Raw genomic sequence first — 25851 nt, 5'->3', positions numbered from 1 at the left:
AAATCTCAGCATTGCCCTGTTACACAGCAGCCATTGAGACCCTGGGTCAGAAGCAGCTTTTCCAACAAAGACTTGCTGGAGGAGATTCAAAATGAGAGGAATAGCACATTTGTCTTTCTAAACAAGCTGTGGGTCTGCTGGTGGATAAAACCAGCACTGGGGGATAAAAGAAACAACGGGAAGGATTCTACTGATAGATGAAAAAAGATATTTGCTTTTACAAATAAACTTTAGGTTTGCTGGTAAATGAAATTATACAATGAAAGATGAAAGAAACAATGGGGAAGAAAAACCCCCTAAATTCAGTAAGAATTAAAAATTAAAAGGGAGGGTCGTACATCAGAGGAAAATCTTTGGTATCAGGCATATTGGGAAGTCTGAACCTTTCAAGTACCTCAGCCAATGAGGAAAGAGAGAAGGGAAATGCGGCCGGGAAACTGGGATAAAAAGTAGGCTGCATCCTCCAAAAATGTGAGAGATCCCAGGAGAATGCCCCATGGCCTCTCCCTTTATTTGAATCAAGTAAAATGAGTCCTCTGGCTCCTTTTTGGACATAAACCTCTGGTGTTTATAGATAAATTTTCTAAAAAAAAGAAATGTTGGTGGGTGAGGCTGAGCAGTGCCCTGCCATCCTCAGTGGAAAAACTGAGGGGGAAGACCTGGTGTAAAGTTTATGGCACCAGCAAAACGAGTTTGGAGGTATCAATATGGATTGGAGATTTTGGTGTGGATTTGAGACATTGGTATGGATTGGAGGTATTGATATGGTGTGGAGGTATTGGTATGGATTGGAGATACTGGTATAGATTGGAGGTATGGGGATGAATTGGAGATATCGGTATGGGTTGGAGGTATTGATACGGTTTGGAGACATTGGTATGGATTGGAGGTACTGGAATAGATTGGAGGTATCGGTATGGGTTGGAGATAATGGAATGGGTTGGAGATAATGGAATGGATTAGAGGTATTGATACAGTTTGGAGGTACTGGAATAGATTGGAGGAATTTATATGGATTGGAGGAATTTATATGGATGGGAGATACTGGTGTGGATGGGAGATACTGGTGTGGATGGGAGATACTGGTATGGATTGGAGGTATCGGTATGGATTGGAGGTATCGGTATGGATTGACGAGACGCTTTCTCAGTGCGAACAGGGCACCGCCTCCCCCGCCGCCCATCTCCGCGCCGGGGCCGGGACTCGAACCAGCGGCCCGGGGAATGCGGGCGGGGCGCGCAGGCGCGCGCAGGCGCAGTGCGTGCGGGGCGGGGCGCGCGGGCGCTCATCCCGCGGGAGCGGCGGCGGCGCCCGGAGCGCGTCCCCGCTCCGCGCGTCCCCGCTGCGCCGGCCCGGCCGCACCGAGCCGCAGACATGGACGAGGAGCGGGTGAGTCCCGGCGGGGCAGGGGCGGCGGCCGCCCGGGAGAACGGCGGGGCGTTTCCCCGGCCATCCCCGGCGCTCGGCCTGGGAGGAGGCTTGGCGCGGTGCGGGAGGGATGCTGCCGGCGGAGTTGTGGGGGATCCCGAGTGCGCTTCCCTGCTGGGTGTGTCTCCCTCCGTGTGGAGACGTTCCGGTGTGAGCCTGCTCTGCCGCAGGGATTGGGTTGGTGCTTCCAAGCCCTGGCTGTTCCGCCGTTCTGGAATGAAGTGCTCCAGCGGTTGTGGAGCTCTTTCATTCTGTGTATTCCTGTCATAAGTAATTATGGTGCGTGCGTAAGCCCTTCTGTTTGCCGTTGATGTCATCTAGTGTTGAAAGGAACTAATGCATAAAAAGGGTTTTGTTGGGGATTTTTATTTTTTTTTCCGCTGTGGTTGCTGCCCTGTAATTCCTTCCTCCCATTTCTTGCCATCAGACCCTCGGGGATCTCACCGAAGGGCAGAGATGCGCGCACCCAAGCGTTGGGGCTTTCCTGAACAGATATTCCTGTGCAGAAAGTTGTGGCTCAGCCTCTTGGCTTCCAGTCCCTCAGTGCAGAAGGGCATCCTCTGTGTGCTGTGGATGCCGTGCTTTCCTCAGCTTGGGAATGGGTCTGTGCGTGTGGGGCCTGAGTGATTTGGTGCTGGTAATGAAATGGACAGATCTGAAATTTGGTGCTGATGATGAAATTGACAGATCTCAAATTTACTGTAAATTACGGAAATTGACGGTAATTTTCTCTTGCTAAAGCCAAGCCCCGGCGCTGTGGGAGTCACTGGGAAGTTACTGAGGAAATTAACTGTATCCCAGTCAGACACAGAACTTGGTGTGAGTTCAGCTGGCAGCCCAAACCTTCAGCAAATCCAGCTCCTCGTCCTAAGCAAGTAACACCCTATATCACAAAACACTGCAATTCTGTATAACTTATTTTGCATAAAGCTTATTTATGCTAATATCTCCAAAGCTGTGCTTTGGAATGTGAGATGTGAAATGCCATAAAAGGTGTGTTTCTGGTAGAAACTGTCAGTTTGGGTCTGTGCCTGCTCCATGTGAGATTTGTCCCTCTGGGGGAAGAATAAATGAGGAGTGCCCCTGTTGTGGGTGCTCCAGGTGATGTTTCTGAGTGGGGTCATTGATCATATTTGAATCCCAGAGGTTCTGGATGCAGCAGTAAAACTGCAGTGGATCTTGTATTTTACAGTACCTTCTCTGCCAAGGGTTAATTTGGTAATGTCACCTGTACTGTACGAAGTTCTTCAAACTCTGGCAGCCTTGCTCTGTTGACAAGTGCAGGAGTTTAAATTAATGGAAGCTAAGCAAGCATGACCTCCTTGAAATTTGATCTGGATATGAAGGTTATGATGTCTCATGATTTTGTCCTAGACCCAGGACTGTTTCAGAAACTGTTCTGCCTGCAGTCAGCTTGTGAGCCTTCAGTGATCTTGAGCAACTTTGTAACTTCCTTCTTATGCAGCATTGCCGTGATTGTTTAATTTATCAAAATTTAGGTTTCTATGAGGTGCCTGTCTGCTCCAAGAGGTGCCATGTCATGTTAGTTACTCACTTTCAAAGGTGGGTGTTCTGTGTTTATCCACCTGGCAAGACTACAAACTACATGTTGTAGGGCTTCCTTTTATTTTTTCTATCCATCCTTTGCTCTACACACTCTTGTTTTACCAGTGGCATGTTTGGGTTGTTTTTCTTTTTTCCCCTAGCAAAGTGCATCAGATTCAGAGAGGAAAATTAGGACACAAAAAGGAAAAGCATCATGAAGCTCCCTGGCAGCAGCAAAAATTACCTCTGTAATAAACATTTCATAATGCTTTGAAAATCCATTTGAAACTGACCTCACATAGAGAGGTCAGAGAGAAAGCTCAAAGAAAATTGGTTGTAATAGAATTCTGTGAAATACTGCATTCATCAGTGGGCAGTAGAATTAAATGTCCTTTTGTGCAGAAATACCAAGAAACTTTACTGGGCTTAGTGCTGTTGAGATTCTTCTATAAACTAATGTAAAACCTAGGCCTCATCTGCTCCTTACATTGGTAATTTTTCTAGAAGCCTTTTCTCCATTAAATTACACTGGCTTTTCAGAAATTCCTCTTAAAGGAAGAAATGGAAATATTGGAGCATGTTTTTAATTTGGCATGTATGGTATGCCAGGAAGAAAATCTATTTATTGCTTATTAATGAAGAGAAAATTATGTTGGAAAATAGAGTAAGATAGTGGTTCCTAAGGGCAGCCTTTGTTGTTCTGGTGGCTTGTGCATTGGTGTTTTAGAAAAACTCGATTTAGTATTGGTGGATTAATTTAAAGAGCATTCAAACTCATTAAAATTTCACCAAGCCTGGTTGAATTTCGTAACGGAGAAATTGCTAGCTTACTTAAAAAGAGCCATGCCAACCCACATTTAGTCAGCTAACTGTAACTTTAGGTGGAAATCTTCTTTAACAGCTGGCTTGCACTTACTGCCATGCGTTTGGCTGAGCAAAGGCCTTTTAAATGTTCCTCACACGTGGATACTCCCCTTTAACCAGGATGTGGCTGTAAAATGAAGCAAAATTTTCAGCACTGCACGCAGGAACACTTTTCCCCCATGTGCTGCAGCTGAGTAAGCCCTGAGATCCGTGCTGAAAGAGGATTGTGGGTTTTCCGTGTTCATCCAAATTGACAGTTGTGCTCATAGGATCTAAGGCTTATCTCCAGGCTATCTGGCCCGTGGAAACAATTGCCCCTGGTCAGTGGTGAATGCAGAAGCAGCTGGCTGGACAATGGCGATTCATCTGGCATTCTGGTGTGTACAGAACTGCCTTCAGACGTGCTCGGTAATGAAGTGGTCAAGATTTTCTGTGCCTCTGTTTCCTGTGAGAAGCCCAGGTCTTGTTTCTGTTCCCCCAGAGTCCAGACCTGAGTCACTGCTGTCTGTTCTGTTCCCTCTGTGTGTAACACCATCCAGCACCTGTGGTAAAAGCACTCAAATTTGTTTTTTTCTATTTGTGGTTTAACTTTCTGAGTTTGGCACTATTAAACAGGCAGGGGCTGGGGTGCCCATAAATATCTCGTGGGAGATTTGTTGGCAACTGCCCTGGGAGGTGTCAGGAGAAAGAGGAAGGAGCAGAGCTTAGGAATAATGGAGAAGTTCTTTAAATCTGGTGTAGTGTTGAGGCTCACTGTGGGTGCTGTGAAAGCCTAAAACATTTTTCTTGGTTTTAGCAAACAAATGTGATCTCAGTAGTACATGGTTATTGAGAAATTGCTTCTTGGAGGGACTTCTGCAACATCCCTTTGGTGGTCTGGCTGTTTCCAAGGTGTATTTTATTATCTTCCTGTGCCTTGGTTTTCTAAATTTTATCAAGTAACAACATGAGGATGAGCAATTGAAACTCTGGATCAGCTGAATAATAATGTATTAATTAAGACAATGTTTACCTGTCTTTTTGGAGTTAGATTTGCTTCTAACACTTCTTATCAGCCATCCTGAGTTAAATTACAGAAAATTTGTAGTTAGCTCCTCATGTTATCCTTTATTTTTGTTTACATATCCTGATATGCTTTATTGATACAACTTTACTTAAAATTCTTGAACAATACAACTTGACTTAATAAAATTGAGTACCAAGGATTGATGTGTTTTTGTCAAATTCTTAGACTATGCAACTAGCTGCTCAACAAAATTAGTCTTGATGGTCTTATTTAATTTAAAAGAAGTTTTGATGTACTTTAATAGTTTTGCTGCCTTGGTATGTGTTTTGTAAGCTGAATTTACTGGTTTTTGAACAGCTGGGGTGCACATCACTGAAGTAACCTTGGTTTTCTTTCTCTGCTGTCAGTAAGCTTTCCTCTTTGAGGTCACTTTTAATTGGAATATAGAAATTACTCACCCACAATGTTTTCCCACTTGTAGAATAAGTTTACAAATGACTTTAACAGATTTATTCTGCACGTAGAATAAACTGTCAGCGTGGTTATTTCACAGTAGCTTCTTTTGACATGAGGAGATCTCAGCTTTTCTTCTGGGTTTCCTTTTGCCAGCTTTAAAAATTTTCTTTATTGGTTTTCTGTTTGGCTGCACAAGCACCAGCTTTTTCATCTGGAGAAGCTGTGGTGCCAGTGGGTATTTTGGTGCAGGACACTTATGTAGAAAAACATGTCAAACAGTGGGGTATCTTAAAGCAGGTTCTTGATTTCTCTCAGACTAACACTTCAAGATCTTTAATCCTTCCTAGAGGTCTAATATTCTTTCACTGTCCTGAGAAAATGCCTTTTCTCATCCTGTCAGAACTGAATTTGCTGCAGCTGGAATGTCTGTGGTGAATTTTCATGTACATTTAAATGGTGATGATTTGAGATAAAAATTGCAAGACAATTTTTTTACAATTTCTCTCACTTGTTTTTGTAATTCTAGGAGACTCTGCAAAGGATTGTCAGTACTCTAGTGAACAAAAATGATGAAATTCACAACTTCATTGACATGCTGAACCATACAATATCAAATGTTCAGGTATTTATTTTAGGGTTCCTAGCTTGTATCTGTGAGGGGGGCACCTTTGCACTTTTGTTAGTCTCAAACTCTGTGTAATGTCTAAAAGGCTGTGAGAATCCAGTTCAAAATACATCTTCATGTTGGACCTAGATAGAAAAACATTTTATTTTTTAAGTCTGTCTCTAGATTACAGGTGTGGTGGCTTTGCATTTTGTCTGAAGAGGTTTTGTAGAAAACAAAGCCTCTTTTCCTTTGTGTGGGAAAGATAATCTTTAATCTCATGCAAGATCTGTGTCTCCCATTAGTGGGAAATAGTCTGTATTTTCAGATTTCTACTCTGTTTGGCAGGCTGAAAGATGAGACTTGAGAGAAAGTTCTTTCTGTTTTCACCAGTTTCAAATTGTTGGGCTCAAGTTTAAAGTTAGGTGTTGTTGTTGGAGCATCTGCATGAGGATGAGGTTTAGGTCCCTTCAGCCTGTCAATCAGCCAGAAGTTGTTTCATCCTAAAGCTGGGTCAGGTTGGCTGCAGGAATGGAAATTATCCAGCAAATCTTTAAACTGCCTTCTTGAGTGCAGTTTTTAGCATCAAATGAAATATTTTTATTTGGAACTGGGCAACCTCCTCCTTCCAAATATCTAGTGATCCATATACAATTTTGTAAGGAAAATCAAGGTTTTTGGCATGGAACAAAGTTGCCAAGTGTGCTGATTTTGTGCAAGTTAGGAGACTGTTAGATCATTCCTAATATTTTTTCCCTTTTTGATAAGCTGAGAAGCAGTTGCAGGGTATCCAATGGTCGTGGCAAAACGTGTGTAGGGAATTGTGTGACCTTCAGTTTCTTGGCATTGTTTCCAGTGTAAACAGCATTTTCAATTCTCCTCTCAGGTAAACTCCTCTAATGCCATCAGTGAGCTGGATGAGGAGTTTGATGGTCTGTACTCTGTGCTACATGAGATGAAGGGGAGCATGGCCAACACTATTCAGCAAGAAGAAGCTCGTAAAATTCAAGCTCTGCAGGTAAATAAATAATTCCTCCTGAAAAAATCTTGCAGCTGAAAAGAAGCATTTTAAAACTTCCTCTGTTCCTGTTATGCTATCCCCATTTGTTACACAGCAATATTGATTTTCAGGATTGTCTTGTGACAGTTCCAGAGCTGGTAAAGTCACCATCTTTTTCAAGGCTATTGCTACACAGTCATTCAGTGATGAAGTGCAGCCCTGTAAATAGAAATTGTAGTGCACATGAATGTAAGTGTTTATTTCTCTGCTTTCTGAAACCCTGAAGCTGGGGGAAACAGGACATTGAAATTAAATCTGGCTTTTAAGTCAGGCTTCAGCTTTCCCCCCCTTGGAGTTGTGGGATGTGCCAAGTGTCACTGTGCACTTGTCAAGCACAGTGAAGTGAGGGCACTGTCAGGGGCCTTGGTTATATAAGGGAATAAGTTGTCACAAATGCAGAACAAATCTGTGGAGTTCCTAGGACTGGTGCCTCACAAACTGCTGTTTTGGTGGGAGCACATCACATTATTCTTCCTGCTTTTGCTCCAGGATCAGCTGAGCCAGTGCAGCCGTGCCCTGGAGAGCTCAGAAGAGCTGCTGGAACTTGCTGTGCAGTCGCTGGACATAAAGAACCCCGTGGAGCTCTTAGAGGTAGAAAACATTGACTGGATGTGTGTGAGACAGGTGTTGGCATTTGTCTCTATTTGAAATATCCTTTACATTACTCTCCTGGACACTGCAAACTTACCAGCTGTACCTGGAGTGAGGATAGGCAGGCATATAAAATACTGCTCTGCTGAAAAGCCAAGTTAAACATTGTAGTCCTGAATTTTTATGCAATTTCTGATAAAACAAGTTGGCTTTTTTCTTATTTAGGGTGATGGGATGGGAATACAGTACCTTCTCCTGAACAGCTGTCATTGTTAAGCAAACTTGCACCGTGACCCCAGAAAGGGAGGGTGAAATAACATGTATCTAACTGGAAGAATATACTTGCAAATTAAGGAAACAGTTCCACATATCCCCTGAATCAGTACAGTCATGCTTGCTACAGTAATCCCGCTGGTAGCACTGGGATCCGCCACGCCAAATCCAAGGCCCAATTACTTTTTTTCTCTCTACATTTTAACAGGAACAAGGACACAAGTCAGTTTAAAAGAGTGAGGGGGAAAGCTGTCTTCCTGTGTCAGTTTTACCTTTGGCTGCATGTTTGTGTGCTGTCGTGCTTTCTGGGTGCCAGCTTTGATTTATTTGCCTCTAAGAACACCAATTCCTAAACAGTATTTTTCTTCAGCTGGAGTTGTCCTTTCTGCCTTGTAGCAAGAAATTAATTTGGCTCTTCAACTCTGTGCAAAACGCAGCTTTGACTTTCTTGGAAGTTGTTCTATTTCAGATTTCTCTAATGCTTTTTTTTTCCAATCAAACACACCAAGGAAAACTGTCTGAGCGTTTGCTGGGGGAAAACCTCTTCAGATTTGGAGTCTGAAGATTAAGATACTGAAATCCAATTCAGTGAGCTCTAATATGTAGGATTTGATACTGGTATTACACTTGTGCACTCGGGGATGACATTTTAAGGTAATATTGCCTTGGCTATTAGGCAGCTGATTGTATTGCTCTCCTGGTAGGGGAAGCAAGTGTTCCTGAAGGGGCAGCTCCAGCCCTGACTGTTGTATATTCACAAATTTTCCTTGGATACTCCAGTAAATCAGTTCAGGAGCAACTAGCATAAGATTATTTTAATTTTTTTTTTTCCCTATGTTATATTTTTGAGGCTTTATTCTCGGAATTAATTTACCTGGGAGTCAAAAGAAACATGAATGGCAGATTACAGGAGGATTCAGTGTTTAGGTAGGATGTGATCAGGCACTGCTGGGCAGCTGCTGTGGGATGGGCTGATCCTGCTCTGTCAGTGGCCTGGAAACAAAATTAAGTCAGTGAAGTTAAGCTGGGACTGTTTTGCGGAAGATGTTGAGTCCTGGCTCTCTCATGTTTTACAAGACATGGAGGTGAAACCCAAGGATTTTGTTGGGAAGTATCTCTGTTTTATGTCGTGTAGGAAAATCAGTCAGTAATTCTTACAGTAACTTTGTTTTGAGGTAAAGCAAAGCTACCTCTTAAGCTAAATTATTTCTAAACACTTGGTTTGGTTTTTTTCTGCTTCCCATTTTAGAAATATATAATCAATTTTATGGCAAAGACAGCCTGATTTTCTATTTATTTTTCTCAGTGTGATTTATATTTAGTGAAAAATTGGGAAGTTCTCCACTTTTTACATCAAACTGGGAAGCTGCCTGATGATTCTTGTCTCTTTGAAGGGGAAAATGATTCAGCTGAGTGAGCAACTGGATCAAGGAGCAGTGTTGAAGTAAGACTTCAACAGACATAACCAAGCCCTCACTACTTCAGCAATAATCTTTTGTCTTAAGTTTGCAACTCCTTTTGGTGAAAGAGAGAGAATTTTTGCCTTTCAACATAGCAATTGATATTTGTCTTTTACATGTCATCACTTCTGCATCTGCTTCAGTGCTATTATTTGAGAAGAGCTAATTGCTGTTATTTTTGAATGCTGACATACAGAGAGAGTTTTATTATACCTTTGCAACAACAATTTCTAACTTTTGGAACAAAAGTTAGAATAACTTGGTTTTTCCTTTTTGCTCAGGGCATCCATCCAGGGTGTGTAGTTCAGCAAGTCAGGCATGGTTAATGTCACAAATAAGCACTTAGTTTCACAGAAAATACCATGGCAGTTAAATGTTAATGGCTTGGTTCTGTAGCTCTTTTAAAAAGCCATGGAGAGTAACTCTAAATGATTAAGAGAAATCTGAGAACACAAAGTCACACTCAGAAAGTTGAGTAATTTGGAGTTGGTTTGGTGTGGTTCTGGAAATCAGTTTTTTTCCCCATCAGACGTTACAGTGTTGCTGTGCTAACCCATGCTATTAACACGTTCACGGGGCAGTTCATTTTGAGGAAAATGTTGAACTCATTTTGAGCTTCAAATCTGAGCAATGCAGCAGAGATTGTTCTTGGCCTTCTTGCATGTTACTGCCATTGATACTTGCATGGAAATACTAACTACTTTCTCTCTCTTCTCCCTGACATGCATCAAGGCTTCCAGACAGATCAAAGATAGGTACAGTACGAAATCTATCACTTTTGTGTCTTTGAATTAATCTTATCCTTGAAAATGCATTTACTGTAAAAAGGGCCATAGTCAGCTTTAATCAAATTCATTGACTCTTTTCTAAGTGTTAGTTATCACAGCTTCTGAGAGGGAACTAAAAACTTCTCTGCTGGTCATGTAGTATGGTTTTTCTTGGCTTTCCATAACTTTAAATAAAAAGATATTTATGGTGCAGGGAAGTGGAGCTCTGCATCAGCTGCGGCTGCAATTATTATATCTTTGAATATATATGTATATCATTAATTATTATTGTTAATAAGCTTATTATTAATACCTCATGGCTGAAGCTTAACGATGTTTCAAGCTGACTCTGCCCCTTTTAGTTGTGAGAGAATCTTGTTGGTTTTTTTGTTTTGTTTTTCAAGTACTTAAAGACTTTTGCTAGCTAATTTTTCTTCAAAATGTGAAAAGTCTTGTAGCTGTTGAAATACTTCTGGTGACACTAGTACCATGAAATTATTTCTGGTAGCTTTTCTGTGAACAATTGTTTAAAAAGCAAAACTTGACTGTATTAAAATGAATACTAAGGCCATTTTCTTCACTTGGAAGAATGTTAACTCTATTCCAAGAGTATGACCTTTTGGTTCAGAAAACCCTCTATGATGTACATAATATTTTGAGAAGCAGCTCACAGGATATTGTTGCTTTTTTGGACCAAATAGGTTGGCTTTCAATGTTCAGGGTTTTCAGTGAAGGCTCTGATTTACTGCATTCTCTGAACTTCTGTGTAAAATGAGTAATTGTTAGAGTTTAATTTAATCTTTGCTTTTCCAGAGGTAAAGATTTGGTATCCTTAACAGGTCAGAGAGAGAGTGGATAGTGTCAGTGATGGGAGTCTTTAGTACTTTTTGTCAGTAATAGGTATCCTCTTGTGGTTTCCTGAAATTATCCTGAAATTTGAAATTATCACCAAATCCTTTGTGGTTCTCTGTCCAAGAGTGGTGCAGAGAAGGTGAAAAGTTGTCTGAAGCCCATTGTTCCCTGGTGTTCTCTTGCTGCTAATAAGAGGATTATTCTTCCTTAAGGAGAGATTTTCTCTACCCATCTGGCTGAGCACTGATGTGCTAGGCAGCCCATGCTGAATTTCAGAGCGTGAGCTTTGTCTTGGAAATCAATTGAATTGTCTTTCTTGATGTTCAGCTCAGTCTCACAATTGTCTCATACCCCAAAATTGCAAAGCTCATCACTCCTGACTTGCATATTTCTTTAATATCCAACTTCACATTTCCTCTTCCTTCCACACTACCAGATATTTTTTGTTTTTCAGTGTTCTTTGATGTATCTGTGGTTAGCATGCAATCTCTCTTACATAGTGAGGAAGGAGCAGGAAGGAATATGTGTTAGGTGTTCTAAAGGTGCCACACATCAGTGGGTGTAAAATGGATTCAGGTCTTGGCAGTTGACTTTTGTGGTGTATATATTACTTTGTAGTTGAGAATCTTTTTTTTAAAGGAAGAGTTGGGATCTCTGTGCTGATCTCTGATTCAGTAACACTGAATCAGTGTTACTCAAAATCTGCTTCACGGCCTGGTATCTTCAGAGTTAGAAAATTACATGAGAGCCTTGTTTTTTATTGGGATTTTTTGGTAGTGTAGTTGGAGTACAAAAATGTCTTGGGAGCCTTCATAATAGTATTCAGCTAAGCTTTCAGGAGTGGAAATGGGAGCTGTGCTTCACAGAATCCCAGGATGGGTCAGGTTGGAAGGGCCACGGTGGTTGATCTGATCCCACTTCCCTGCCCCAGCAGGGTGATCCCAGAGCATGTGGCACAGGATTGTGTCCAGGTCCTGGAATATCTCCAGTGAAGAGAAACTCCACAGCCTCTCAGGGCTCAGTCACTGCACAGGGAAGGAGTTCTGCCTCATGTCCAGGTGGAACTTCCTGGCATTCCATTCCTCGTGTCCCAATGTCCCTACAGAGCAGAGCCTGGACCCTGCTCTGCCCCTCCCTGCAGACAGGGACACCCAGGGTTGAGGCCCCTCTCAGCTGGGGCTCCTCTCCAGGCTGAGCAGCCCCAGCTCCCCCAGCCTTTCCTGGTGAGGGAGATGCCCCAGGCCCTTCCTCACCCCCACAGCCTGGGCTGGCCCTCTCCAGGAGCTCTGTGTCCCTCCTGCTCTGAGGATCCAGAGCTGGACACGGCCCTCCAGAGGTGCCTCCAGGGCTGGGCAGAGGGGCAGGATCCCTCCCTGACCTGCTGGCAATGCCCTCCCAAGGGCGCTCCAGGATCCCCTTGGCCTCCTTGTCCCCAGGGCACTCTGCTGGCTCAGGGACAGCTCTTTGTCCCCCAGGAGCTGCAGGTCCTTCTCTGCAGAGCTGTTTGTGCTGGTGCTTGGGATTATTCCTGCCCAGCTGCAGGACCCTGCATTTCCTTTGTTGAATTAAGGTCCTTCAGTGTTTAGTGTATCTTGTAAAACTGGTCTGGTGCTTGCATGTTCTAATTCACAGCTTGAAAAATCTCTTAATTCCCTGATAAAGGTAATAGATAGATATAATATCAGCATAGTGAGCTTGTGAATTTCTGTTTAGAAATGCATAAACATGATCCTGAGTATGCACTACTTCAAACTTTTCATGCTTGCTGAATTTATGTCAAGTGATATGAATTGTGTTTTGTTTCTTATCCAGGTTTTTTTGTCACTAGTAAAGAGTTTTAAACTCATCTCTAGTCATCTCCTTAGTATTTATTTGCTTAGTAATATGGAACAGCTGGTAGCTTACACCATTTTTCTGAGACAGTCACATTAACAAAACTTTCTATTTTGAGTGTGCTAAATGGTAAACAATTATGTGTTAGAAAAATGTTCTAACCTTTGATCGGTGGTTTGACGTCAGTGATGCAGATTGTCTGATTGCTGTTTTGGAAAATGGGATATGGGACTTGACAATGGGAAATACATTTTGCTAATGCTGCTTTCTTGGCTTCAGTGTCACAGTGGCTTCGGCGTTCCGCCTCTCTCTGAAACCAAAAGTCAGTGACAGTATGACTCATATGATGGTGGACTTTGCCCTGGAGAAGAGGATGCTCCAAGCTGTGAAGTTTTTGCCAGGTAAAAACCATATCCAGTGAGTTTAATTTGTTGCTACGTGAACAGCTTGCTATATTTAAACCAACTAAACAAAAGAAAATTGCACCTCTTGCACCCTAATAAACAATTTTTTCAGAGTACCTAAACTCATTCTTACTCATTGTATGTTAAATTGGATACCTTGAGGAGAAGAGTTTCCTAGTTTCATTGTGTTGATTTCTACACAAGACACCATTTTGGAAAACAGTATTGGTCTCAGAAGTGAGAGTGAGTCTTCTGGACCATGTTTTTTCATGAGTTGTCAGTTCCTCCGTACTCTGTGAAGTTACCTGAGGTTTCTTAGGACTGTCCATGCTGGCTTGATTCTAAGTGACACCCCAAAGTCCTGCTCAGGTGCAGGAGTGTTATGTGTGAAACTGTAAACTTACACATTGCTTGGAAGAGTGGTGACATAGTCTGAAATACAGGTGAGGGACAGTCCACTATACAGTGATACTTCCATATTACAAATTGTGTATTAATCCATCTGTTCCTGTTTGATAGTAAACTTGGGTGCATTAGACCAGTGTGTATCTTCCATGCCTTTTTAATCCTATTGCTTTCCAATTTAAAACACTTTGCCCTTGGCTGTTACTGAGAATATATTGACAAGAGCACTGCTGGCAGGGATGTAAAGTTGTTTCGTCTCTAGGTCACGAATCCAAATCTGTTAAGGACTTGGCAGCATCAGTTTTCATTTCTGCCCCATGTGTTGCAGATACAGTATGTGGTAGCAGGTGTGGTAAATGACCACTGTTATTCCTAGTGGTCATCTGGCAGTGTCCAGGCAGAAATTCACCTTCTAGTCTTGGACTCTGGGTGTCAATCACTGCCCTGCATTTCACAGTGCATGTGTTCAACAGAGTGCAAAGATCTAACAGCAAGTGTGAGCAAAGTTTTGCATCTCGATAAAGGTATTATTTAGTGTGACTCTTATACATTTTTCCTTGTTAAATATATAGGAATTTGAAATGGGCCTCTGATTTGTTAACAGGAAAATTCACTGTCAGGATATCAATCTTACCTTTTCTGCTGTAGTGCTGTGCTTCCAAATTACTCAGACACCAAAAGCTCCAACTGAAAACAGTAAAACTTCTTTTTCATTTCCTGCAGCAAAAGTCTTCCTTGCATGTCCTTTAGACTCTACAAATACTATCGAAATGCCTTCTTTTTCAAAACTTCTTTTCCACAGACTTAAGTGCTCTTTGATTTCATGTAAGTAGAATTTTGTTGCCTGTAAACAAAACTTCAGTCTTTAGTGGAACTTAGGAACTGTTTCCCCCCTCCTTTCAAGGCAAAGGGGTGAAAAGAAAGAAAAACTGGGTAACTGAAGAGAAACTTGTGCAGAATATTAGTGTCTGTAGTGATGAAAATAATTATAAGTGATGCTGTGTGAGGGGTGCAGCTGAATTTACCTTCCACAGACATAGGAACAGAAGTTTGTTTCTTGGTGTTGTTCCTGTAGGTTCATATTTTTAAGTCAGCTCTACTCTAGCCTTTTCAAACTGACCTGTGTGCTTGTGTTTCTGCAGTCCCTAAAGCTCCAGAGATAGATGTAGCAGCGTGTCTGGTTGCTGACAACTGCATAACAATATCGTGGAGGATGCCTGAGGAGGACAGCAGAATTGATCATTTTGTGCTGGAGTATAGGAAAACCAACTTTGATGGGCTCCCTCGACTGAAAGGGGAACAGCGTTGGGAGCTGGTTGACTACATTAAAGCTACTCAGTACACATTATCAGGTAAAGGTTTTTTATGCTTGAAACCCAAGAATATTGATATAACTCTTTATGCTTGGAAGTTTTGCAGTTTTGCCCATTTTTCCGCATGTAATGAAGCTGCCATTATATCACATCAGTCATGTGTGACTGATGTACATATTGTACATGTTGTACAATACCAGTTCTGTCTTTTATTTTGACTTTGAGGTTTTATCAAAAGTTGTGTGTTAAACGAAGTTCACACTGGTATTCAAGCATGTTTTTTTGCAGATTGAGATAAATGAAAGGCAGCTACATGGGGATGGATCTCAGTCTTGTAGGAGTCATCAGAAATAAACACAACTTCAAATTTGTAAACATTTGCTTTGTAGGTCTGAGATTTGATACAAAATACATGAACCTTAGAGTACAAGCTTGCAACAAAGCTGTGGCAGGTGAATACTCCGACCCCGTGACTCTGGAAACCAAAGGTAAAGTTTAAAAAACCCCTGACCCTTATCTGTGGTGAAAATCCTGCACTTAAACTTCCCTGCCTTCATATATGAACCTGTTATGTTCAGTCTGCTTCTGCATGAGTCCTGCTGAAACGCTTCCTTAGTGGAAAGAGAAACAACTGTAAAGGATGAAGAAGCTTATTGGCACAGAGCTGCCCTTTTGGCATCCAGACCCTGAAAAAAATGGGGCAGTTAATGTCACTTTCTCCAAAAGCTTGGCATTGGTTGCTTTGAACTGTGGAGTGACAGTCCCATGTGCTACTGCATGATGCCAACATACAGCAAGAAGAAGGATGAATATTGTGGGTGACTCTTTGGGCATCTAAACAGTTGGTGTGATGATCCTGTTATTAGTGGCAGACAGCATTCTGTAACTAGAAGTTGCTGGAAAGGGTTTTCTTGACTTTGTAGCTGCAGTTTCTCTTCACTGTCAATATTTAAAAAGCTGGCAGCTTCCAATTGCCTAAGGTGTGCAGTCGTGATGTTAGTTGATGTGAGAATTGTTAGGGTGGCTTTCTAACATTCTGTAAATAAACCGAAAGAGAAATTTCTTGGAAGGGATGTTTTGTGACAGAACACAAATCTTGGCTCTTAAGGTGAGAGAGTGATCCTGAGGTTTGGTATAAAGGGCAAAATGACTGATATCAACTATATAATTTATATAAGTATAAATTCTCTTCCTTTTGAATGTTGTTTCATAGGAAAAAGCTGTATACAATTTGAATGAGCGGATGGGCATTCTGGTAACTTTTTAATAATTATTTTAATATTCTTAAGCAGCAGTCATTGTCAGAGACATAGTATCTGTTTAATAGCCACATAATTCCCTAGTCCAGTACCAGAAAACTAATTCTGGTTTTGATCTTCTGGGCAGTTACCATGCTTCCCATATTATTTTCATTATTCGTGGGTGAACATTTTGTTCACTTTCTTTAATAATCAACCCAGAGAAAATCAATTTCCTTGTCCGTATGCTTAACCTGACTGTTGTTTACACTCGTGCATTTTTGAGCTCTAAACTCTTAAAAATCTCAGATATGTGTTCTTTCAGGGTCAGTCTGTAATATCTGATGATATCAGGATGTTTATAGAACAGTCTGTGAATATATTTAGGTAATTGAGCCTGTATTGCTTTTTTTGATTCCAGGTGTCAGACTGAAAAGCTGCAGTTTCCATTATGCTCAATAAAACTCTGCTCGCTATGCTCAATAAAACATTTTTACTACTGCTTCTATCATTTTCTCTGAATAACCATTATACCATTTCACTGTTTTCTGTTTTGTCTTGACCAGCATTTGTGTTCAGTTTGGACAGTACTTCATCTCATCTGAACTTGAAAGTTGAAGACACCTACGTTGAATGGGATCCTACTGGAGGCAAAGGCCAAGAAAAAATAAAAGGGAAGGAAAATAAAAACAGGTAAGAACTCTGTTTTGTAAGTGTCTGGCATATCATCTTGCAGTTAAAGGAAGAGGACAGGAATGAATTAAAGCACTTGGGGACAGTGGGACATGAAGGGAATTTTCATTCAGAAGTGTTTCTTTGGAAGAAATTTTAATTTTTTTCATTTCTCTTCCTCTGCCATACTGATGCAGGGGCTAGATTTGTGTCATAATTGTTAAATAATATTTCTTTATTTAAAAAATGCATTTGTTAGGGTATCATTCAGTGTACTGAGCTAAGGTGTAGTTGTGGTGGACTGACCTTGGCTACCCACCTCCTCTATGGCTTCTCCTTCTCCTGCTACCTAAACCTTGCCAGATAAGGCCAGGGCAGTAGATAAGGTAAATGTGAACAGGCAGCTGATGTAATTCTGTGTTTACTAGTGTTGCAGCTCAATTCTGGTCAATAGACAGCATTTCTACTATAAAAAAGTAAGGGAAGAGCTGACTGCCTTGCCTTTTTGAGAAAGAAGAGGTTAAATAAAACTGGTACTATATATAGGTGATGTCTTAATTTATCTCAAACCCTCATTGGAGGGGGAAAAAGTACCAATAAAACAAAACAGACAGCAAAAGCTAATGGATAATGAAACATGACTATTGTGGATATGGCAGCTCTAAACATAGTGCTTTCATCCAGGAAAAGCACTTCACTTCAGCAGAGCTCTTGGTAGGTTTATTAGATGTCTGCTGTTCTGAGTCATTGGATAAACACTGTTGGAAGAATGTTTAACTCTGCCTACTGTGGCTGAGCCTTGAATATTTCCAGGGATGAAGAATGTGGATGAGCAATGTGTTAACTTGCTAGCCCTTTGTTTCAGGCCACTTTTATGGGAGGGGAGGAATATCCTGGTACCTGACTGGAATCCCCTGTGGTGCAGTGACTCCCAGGTGCTTCTCAGCCACCAGTGTGACCCCTGTGAGGACAGCCTGGCTTGATCTTCTCTGCTCCCCTTCCTGTTATCTCATTAAAGACAGCAGTTGGTTCTTGTCTTCCTCAGGCAGAGCAAACCCCATTGAATTTCTGTGCCCCAGACCTTAACTGTGGTGTTGGCTCTCCACAGACTTGCTCTGCTATGTCAGGGTGTAAATTTGAGGAGCCCAGACCAGGACACAGCTGTCAAAAGGACAGGAGAAGTCACTTGCCTTGGGCTCCTGGTCACTGTGTTGGGACTGCAGGCTGAGTGTGGCTGTCCATGATGGCACTGGGCACTGTTGTTGTCACCTTCTGCTTCCCACACTCTTCAGTGGCTTTCCCCCAGCCTGTCCTGCTGTGTGGATTTCCCTCACCTGGAGGGTTGTGAGCCTGGTGTTCAGCTGGATCTGTCAGAGCCCAAGCCCCACTCCCAGTCTGTGCCTCACCTCTTGGGTTTTGTGGATACTCTGTGGGATTGGGTTCACACAAATGGCTTCTCCCTTAGCCATGGTTTATTGACTTTCCATAGTCAGAGTTGGAGATAATTTATGAACAAATACATTCTCCACAGGCATATATTGCTAGAAGTGTGACAGAATAACTTCTATTAGCATTTTAAAACTGGGGATAATTTACTCTAGTCATAGAACAGTTCTTTAATGACTACTTATTTCTGTCGACAGTGGCCAGAATCCTCTGCTGAAGAGCAATAGAAGGTGATAATATACCTCTTATTCCTAGGATCTAGCGCCTAGTTTTGTTGGGAATCTGTGCTACTTCCCTTTGCTTGATGTCATGAGAAACAAATCTAATAGCCTTTATCAGTAACAGTGCACATGTGCGTGTAGAAGTTATTTTGCAGTTTAATTTGGATTCATAGAGATGACCTATTCTCCAGTGACTGGAAGAGAGTCTTTCTGGAAGGATTCATCCTAATGTGTATGAAACTTGATTTGCAATGGCTGGAAGGGCATCCTGTGTTTAAACGTTGATCCAAAGATCCCTGTTACTTACAGACATACTGATGCTTCCTTAACCCTTTGGCAAATTTGTTACAAATATGATAAAGGTCTCCTTTCTGAGAACTTTAAAATATTTTTTGTGCTTATTTTTGAGCCTCAAAAACCTCTTTGCTTCTGAAATTGTGCTGTAGCTGTTACCAGACACCAGAAGATAAGAAGTAAGTGTTTTTACATGTTTGAAGAAATGAAGCATATGTTAAAAGCTTCATGGTCATTCCAATTGCAGAACCAAGTGTTTGAATGAGAAGGCCTTTTGTTTTTTTTTTTTTGAGATGTAAAGTTAGGTAAAATATTCTCCTATTCTTTGTGCAGTTGTGTTTTTCTGGTGTCACATCTTTTCTTTTTTTTTTTTAGTAAAACACCTTTTTAAGAAATTGCTTTTCCCATTTTTGATATCTTGCTCTCTTTTGCTGGTTTAGAAGTTGTGGGACTAAAAGAAGTGCCCAGGATCCTAATTTCTTACACATTTTAGTCCCCTGTTATTCATCTATCAGGTGGATCAATCTCTGATTTGAAATCAGAAGTAAAGAAAAGCTTATGCAAAAAGCAAAATAAGCTCCTGAAGCCATTCTGTTTCAATTGTTCTACTACACAAATTATGGCAATTTGTGCTAAACTAAATTTAAAAAATGTCCTGGAGATGCTTCTATCTGCTCAGCTCAGGGAATTTTACACCTTGCTCTCTCTTTGTAGCTATCAGTAGAGAACTTCCCTAGTTCTTGGCTCTGCTTTGCTGGAAGGACATGGTCACATGTTCAATTTTGCATCTCAGACTGAGCTTTTCTAGCAGGGGATTTAGATGAGCTTTGTTCTTGTAGGAGGCTTTTATTCCCACCTGAAAACATCTGTGGGATGTCTGCGTTAGAAGGGAAATTTGGAGCTGCCTCCAGGGGAGCTGGCTCCATGGAGGTGGGGGAAAAACTGTAGTGGAGTTATTTTAAACAAAAAATGTGCTGTTTTGAAGAGTTGGAAATACACAATCACAACAAAATTCTTAATTACCTTTCATTTATTAGACCAGGAAAAAGCCTCTCAATGATTTCTGATCTCCTTCCTTGACCTTTCTTCTCCAGAAGAGAATACATGTTGTGTGGAGTATATTCTGAAATGGATAAGGAAATGGGGACTAATTGCAGTGCTGTAGGCAGCAATCCCAAACCATGAGACAAGGATATCTGGCCACTGAATATTGGAAGAAATGTGTCAGTTACTGGCTAATAAGGACTGTGCTCTACTGGAAAACAGGCACAAAACTGAATTCCTGCTATGAAATTTGCTGCCTTCCATTGGAAGGGAGATGTAAGCACTGTGGAGGAAAAAAAGCCTGAGCAACTGGTTTTTTGCAGCTTCTATGTCAAATGGTCAGTGTAATTTTCTGAACTGATAAAGGCTATTAAATTGTGAGAGGACAAAGCACATGCAGTGGCCATTTACAGACTTGAGCAAAGTAAATGATACCAAGAAGCTTTTAATGCTTTCTTAACCTTGTGAAAATTCTAGCAAAGTGCCTCCATTTTTCTTATTGTGATTCTCTAAATGGTCACATTGCTACATTGCTTTCTGCATAGCCCATTTGTACTGGGTCTAACAGAAAATTTTCAGCAGCATTTGTTGGGAATGTGAGTGGATGATGTCTGATGCACATGAAGCAGGTTGGAATCTGCAGAGTGCCTCCCTCTGAAATTATGCTTTAATTCTTGGCTTTGCTATTTTTTTTTTCATGCTATCACTTGCTAACTTTTTCCTTTGGTAAGTAAACTGCAGCATCCCCCATATTTACAAAATCCAAAAGCACTTGATGTGGTGCACCTGTGCAATGTACACTCTGTGTGTCTCTTGTGAGCGCATTGGAAGCAGAGTTGTCTTCTGTTACATGCTAAATAGTGATGCTTGAGTAAACAGCTTTTTCATCACTAGTTTTTTTGTAGGCTTCTGTAAATGGAATTAAAAAATGGTCATGAACTAGATTTTAGCATACATACATCTGGCAGCATAGTATCACTTAGCTTTTGATTCTTATGTGACTTTATTTACATGGTGGTATTAGGAAAAAGGGACATGTCCCAAACCTTTCTGGAGTGGTTTTTGAGAATAGTGAATGAGTTGGAAAGAAAACAAGCTGAACCTCACTGCATTAATGGACATAAAAGTAGCAAGTAGCTTTAGCAAATAGTAGCTGAAGGAGCAGCTGGAGAGAAAACTCTTCAGTAGGTGATATTTCCTCCAAGGCCAATATGTGATAGTCTCCAGAGGATGAGAAATTAAAAATTACTTCTCAAGTGTACTTCAGAGACTGACTTTGTACTTTTTTGGGGTTTTTGTCAATGAAATTAAACAGTACAATAGTACAGCTCTTTCTGAGAAGTTAGAATTCTTTGCTACTGATTCCCTTTAAAGTAGTAAGCAGATGTGGTTTTCTGTCTACTGAGGAATATTGCAAATGGCCCTCACTCAGTTTAATGGTTAAATTATTGGTAGTTATTTCTGAGGGCCTAACCAAGGTTAAAAAAAGTTTGAAAACCTCACTAGGTTAAAATTATTCTTTTATACAACTGATTGCTCATTAGAACATTTTCCATCCTGAAGTGTTTCATTCAAACCACGTGCCACACATCTGCTTTCCCCCCTGCTCTGTTTCCATTCTCAGCTGCCTCTGAAATGTTGTTTTTTTACAACATTCTGTATGTTTTCTTCTGTCACCTCTTCCCTCTCCGCTGTTGTGCATGCATGCTGTTAGAGGCATCAACTAATGTGTCCTTTCTAGAGTGTTTGTGTGTGTGTCTCTTGCACCTGATGGGCTCAGGGACACCTGAGTGTGCACTCCTGTGGCCGTGCCCAGGTTTTGAGTGGTTGATCTCTCCTTCAGAAGCAACACAGCGTCTCCCAAGAGATCCACTAACAGCCCAAGGGCCTTGTCAAGGGGCAGCCGGGATCGCTTTGCTGGTGAATCCTACACCGTGCTGGGTGAGCTGAACTCGTTTGCTCTGTTAGGAAAGGGCAGATCAGGCAAGAATTAGAGGGAAAGTTTGTGGTTGTTCAAGGCTGTGTACTCAGCGTTGCCCTGCCTGGAGCAGTTTGTCCATGTAACACCAGAATTTTGTGTTTTCAGCTCTGCTTTGGGTTACAAAGCTCTTAGTGACTGGCATGCACTGCTTTTAAACATGAATTGGTGTTAAATGTATCTCATTGTAATGAGTGTAGCTAAATACACTCTTATTATTCTGTTTTATATTTATATTCTATTGTAAATTTTCTTGTTTCTTATAGTTCAGATTTCTTTGCCTTAAAACAAAATAGAGAAGACATCACTGCTACCTATTAGGAAGGCAGCACACCTTAGTAAGGTACACTCAGTTGTAATTAACTACTCTCAGCTGTATTAATTAAATGTATTTCTGTTGTTAGGAGACACTGCTGTTGAAAGTGGACAGCATTACTGGGAAGTGAGAGCCCAGAAGGACTGCAAATCCTACAGCGTGGGAGTAACATACAGAAACCCGGGGAAGTTTGACCAGCTGGGAAAGACTAATTCCAGCTGGTGCATCCATATCAACAACTGGCTGCAAACCACCTTCTCAGCCAAGCATAACAATAAAGCAAAGACTCTTGATATACCTGTCCCAGACAGAATAGGAGTATACTGTGACTTCGATGGAGGTAAGTTTCTCCTTAGGAGATTTAGTAGAAAAGAGTTAGTTACTATTTCTGTTGAGCTGGAGCAGTCCAAGGCTGAGGAAGTGCATTACTTCCAAACTGATCCAGTCTTTTGTGACAACACAGACCCTAAGTGCTTGTCATGCCAAATGACAGAGTTCATCTGTATGACAGAGCTACTGAAATTCAGAGAAAATAGTGAATTTTCATTCTTGAGGACTTCACTTAGCATGTCCTCGAAAAGAATCAGTTTTTTTGTACAAGTTAGACAGCAACTGCATCTTTAGCTATGTTTAAGCTGAATTTCAACTTGTTCTCTGTCTTTCTTTCTCTCTCTCTTTTAGGTCAGCTTTCATTTTATAATGCAAGCTCAAAGGCATTGTTACACACCTTCAGAACGAAGTTTACCCAACCATTGCTACCAGGCTTCATGGTCAGTATCTAGAAAATCTTGCCATTTCTAGCACTGAATTCAGTTTTACTTGTGTGTTTTTTTTAAAGAAGGAAGCTGCATGCGCTTGGTTTGGCTGACTAGTAATTTTTATAAGTGTTTTAACTGTTCTCTTTTGGATTTTGTGTGGTGCTTACTGTGGCACCCCAGCAGGACTCTGCACCTGGATGTCTCAGCTGTGTAAACAGAAGTCATTAAATTGTGTGTATGAAATTAACAGCACATTGCAGTGGCTGAGGAGCCCACTGCAATAACTGATCTGAACTGATGGAGCCCAGGATGCTCTGAGCCACCAGAGCAGGTGTCATGGGACAGAACAGCTCCCGATGCTTTCCAGTGGGGAAAAAACGTCTCCACCTTCCACATCCCTAAAAGCTCAGTGGGACTTTCTTGCCAGTCAGTTCAGTGCCCTGCATAACCTTTTTTTGTCGTTCTAAGATAATTGGCAACAACTTTCTGCAGTGTTGAAGGCTTAAACCTTGCCCAAAACCCACAGGGGAAGGATTAGTAACTATTAGTTTTCCTTTAATTTTATTTAAGTAATTAGTTAAGCTAATTTGGGAGGCTTCAGCTGTGTTGTAAGGTACTATCAAGTGCATCATGCTTTGGGAGCAGGGTGTGTGTAGGCCTGGGATTTTAACAGGTCTAGATTTTTTCATGGCTGTTTATTTGCCTTGCTGATCTTTTTCAGCATAACGGAGAAAAGAGCAGCTTCAGAACTACAGGGGATACACGTGTTAGCCATTCCCTAGCATAGCAAAGGCTGACTCATGTAAATTCAGTTCCCAAGTCATCTGGGGAAACTGTTGCTTGCCAAAATTTGGGCTGTCCCTCTGCACCTCACACAGCCAGCGCCTCATAGGGTGACAGCAGCCTTACTGACTGAACAGGACAAGTGAAAATTACAAACTACTTAGTTACAGCTCTCAAACTTATTGATAATAATGAAAATACAGCATTCTTTCATGTGCAGAATAGTAGTTGCTGACACCTGTGCCCCTGAAGCTTCTTATTTTTTTTTTTGTAATATGTTTATGCTGACATAATTATAGCATGACTTGACAAAAATAAGTACTGCTTTGAGGCACTGGAGCATAGTGAGAGTTGCTTTTCATTGTCACTTTACTTGCTGCTGGCAACATTTGCCTTCAAAGAATTTTTCTAGTTAGGAGCAAGTGATTTGAGTGCTAGGTCTTTGTTATAAACTTAGTTATGAATCATAGTATGTGAAGCATCTTAGATTTATGGACTTAAAAGTCAGCATGTCTGTGATTGTAATATTTTACAGAGGGCTGTGACAGAGGACACACAGCTGTGTTTGTGGTAGTTAATTGTGGGATGGGAGGAGGGGGATGTGTTTGGTCCATAATGCAGATTTTTTTCCTTTTCTCCCCCAGATCTGGTGTGGTGGCCTCACAGTGACGACTGGATTGCAGGTGCCAAGTGCTGTGAAAACTCTTCAGAAGAGTGAAAATGGATTGGGTGGTTCAACAAGCAGCCTAAATAATGTTGCCTAGTAATGTCTGTTTAAAGCTTCTGCTGCTGAATGTTTTTGTTTCTCTGTGTAGCTACTACTCACGGAAGCTTGTGAGCATTGGATTTTACTGGGTTTGCTACCTTCTGCTGTTTAGGGCCCAGGTACTGATAGTGCAAAGGTGTTGGGGCTAAAGTGTTAGGAACCAGTGCAGGGAATCCAGAAAAATGCCAGAAAGCTGAACTGTTGCCTATTTAAAAAAAAGAAAAGAAGCCAAGAGCTGTTACTATGGACTTTTCTAATACTGTATTCAAGCATTTTGTTACAGACTTGAATATTAATTTTGTTATAAATACTATTCTTCTATGAAGAATATAGCAAATGCAATTTTTTAGCTCTCCTAATGGAAATTACTTAACTGTGTATTTAATAATTAAATAATTAAATAATAATTAATGCTAGGCTTGCCATTAAAATTTGTGATTTCTGAGATGCATTTTGAAACAGACTGATTTGCTGGCCTATCCTGGCAAAATACCACAATAGCATGGTTTCAGAAGGATATTGTAAGAATGTCTAGGCCTGGTATGAAGAAACAGTAAGAGCAGGCTGTGATTATTTCCCCCAGTGAAATAAAATCCTCCTATTTTCCATGAGTAACTCCTTTTTAAAACCATGTGTATTGATATTGGCTCCTGTTTGTCACCATTGCATTAATTGCATTCTAATTACATTAGAAAATTACGTATGGATGTTCCATTGCCTTGACCCCCGTTTGCAAGCCTAGTAAAACAGTAGTCAAATGATTCATAGTAATGGGAGAGCTAAAAAAAGAAAAAAAAAATCATGTTATATTCTTCGTGGAAAATCCCAGCTTGTCAGTGGGAATTACTAGGTTATTACAGGCTTTTTTAATCTGCTTTCTTCCCTCTAATCAAGCCGAGGAGCCTATAAATAGTTTTCAGGTACACTCATGAATCAGGTGTTTCCTAACTGAAGATTGTTTTCTGGTATCACCTGAAAACTGCTATAAATTCATGGTCCGTAATGATTTGGCTCATTTGCTGCTGGGCCAATATATTTTCCTTCTGTATATCCTTTAACCCATAGAACCATAAACATCTAACCGTGTTAAACCTCAATATTACCAATGGCTCCTTTCTGTCCATCACAATTTCTCAAGAGAAGGAGAAATTCCTTGAGACACCTTCTAATAAACTGGCTATGATGTTCAGTGAAAAAGTTGAAAATTAGCAAGGAAATGTAATTACCTGTTCTGGAAAGTGTTATTTTTCTTGAGGAATCATGAAGTTGACAGGTTGGCTGAGCCCTAAATGTTTATTTTGTATCGGGAACTTGAGCATTTCTTAATTATTTGCATTGTGAACTTGTAATCTCTTTTTGCAGAGGAAAGTACAAACTAGTTCTCCCAGTTTAACTGTACCTTCTTCTGCGTGTTCTGTTGCTTGGGCTTTGGGACAAAGATACTCAGAAGTGACGTGGTTCTTGGTCAACAGTG

At 41.0% G+C, this 25851-nt stretch overlaps 1 protein-coding gene across 3 annotated transcripts; it reads left to right on the top strand.

The window, feature by feature from the left end:
• The first annotated feature begins 1307 nt into the window (after positions 1-1307).
• Positions 1308-25846, top strand: FSD1L (fibronectin type III and SPRY domain containing 1 like). 3 transcript variants are annotated; one of them, XM_054284479.1, is made up of 14 exons: positions 1308-1389; positions 5826-5921; positions 6790-6921; positions 7453-7554; positions 10020-10042; positions 13019-13140; positions 14691-14900; positions 15251-15349; positions 16666-16792; positions 18415-18447; positions 21623-21717; positions 22159-22410; positions 22752-22840; positions 24256-25846. In XM_054284479.1, the coding sequence occupies exons 1-14, from the start codon at positions 1375-1377 to the stop codon at positions 24373-24375; spliced, it is 1515 nt and encodes a 504-aa protein (XP_054140454.1). In that variant the 5' UTR covers positions 1308-1374; the 3' UTR covers positions 24376-25846. The 3 variants fall into 3 exon arrangements, with proteins under 3 accessions (XP_054140454.1, XP_054140445.1, XP_054140462.1); XM_054284470.1 differs by having other exon boundaries at positions 21620-21717; XM_054284487.1 differs by lacking the exon at positions 18415-18447.
• Positions 25847-25851: the final 5 nt, after the last annotated feature.

Source organism: Melozone crissalis, unplaced genomic scaffold, assembly GCF_028551555.1.
Source record: "Melozone crissalis strain CALT ecotype California unplaced genomic scaffold, PUWL_Pcris_2 ptg000005l_1, whole genome shotgun sequence".
In the NCBI taxonomy this organism is placed as follows: domain Eukaryota; kingdom Metazoa; phylum Chordata; class Aves; order Passeriformes; family Passerellidae; genus Melozone; species Melozone crissalis.
Note: the sequence above shows the minus strand (reverse complement) of the source record. Positions and strands in the feature narration are given on the sequence as shown.

What these genes read in the sequence shown, in the direction of transcription:
- FSD1L (XM_054284470.1), top strand. An exon ending in ATACAATATCAAATGTTCAG is followed by an intron (nt 5,922 to 6,789) that starts GTATTTATTTTA and finishes TTCTCCTCTCAG; the next exon opens with GTAAACTCCTCTAATGCCAT. An exon ending in CTGCTGAAGAGCAATAGAAG is followed by an intron (nt 18,448 to 21,619) that starts GTGATAATATAC and finishes TCTCTCCTTCAG; the next exon opens with AAGCAACACAGCGTCTCCCA.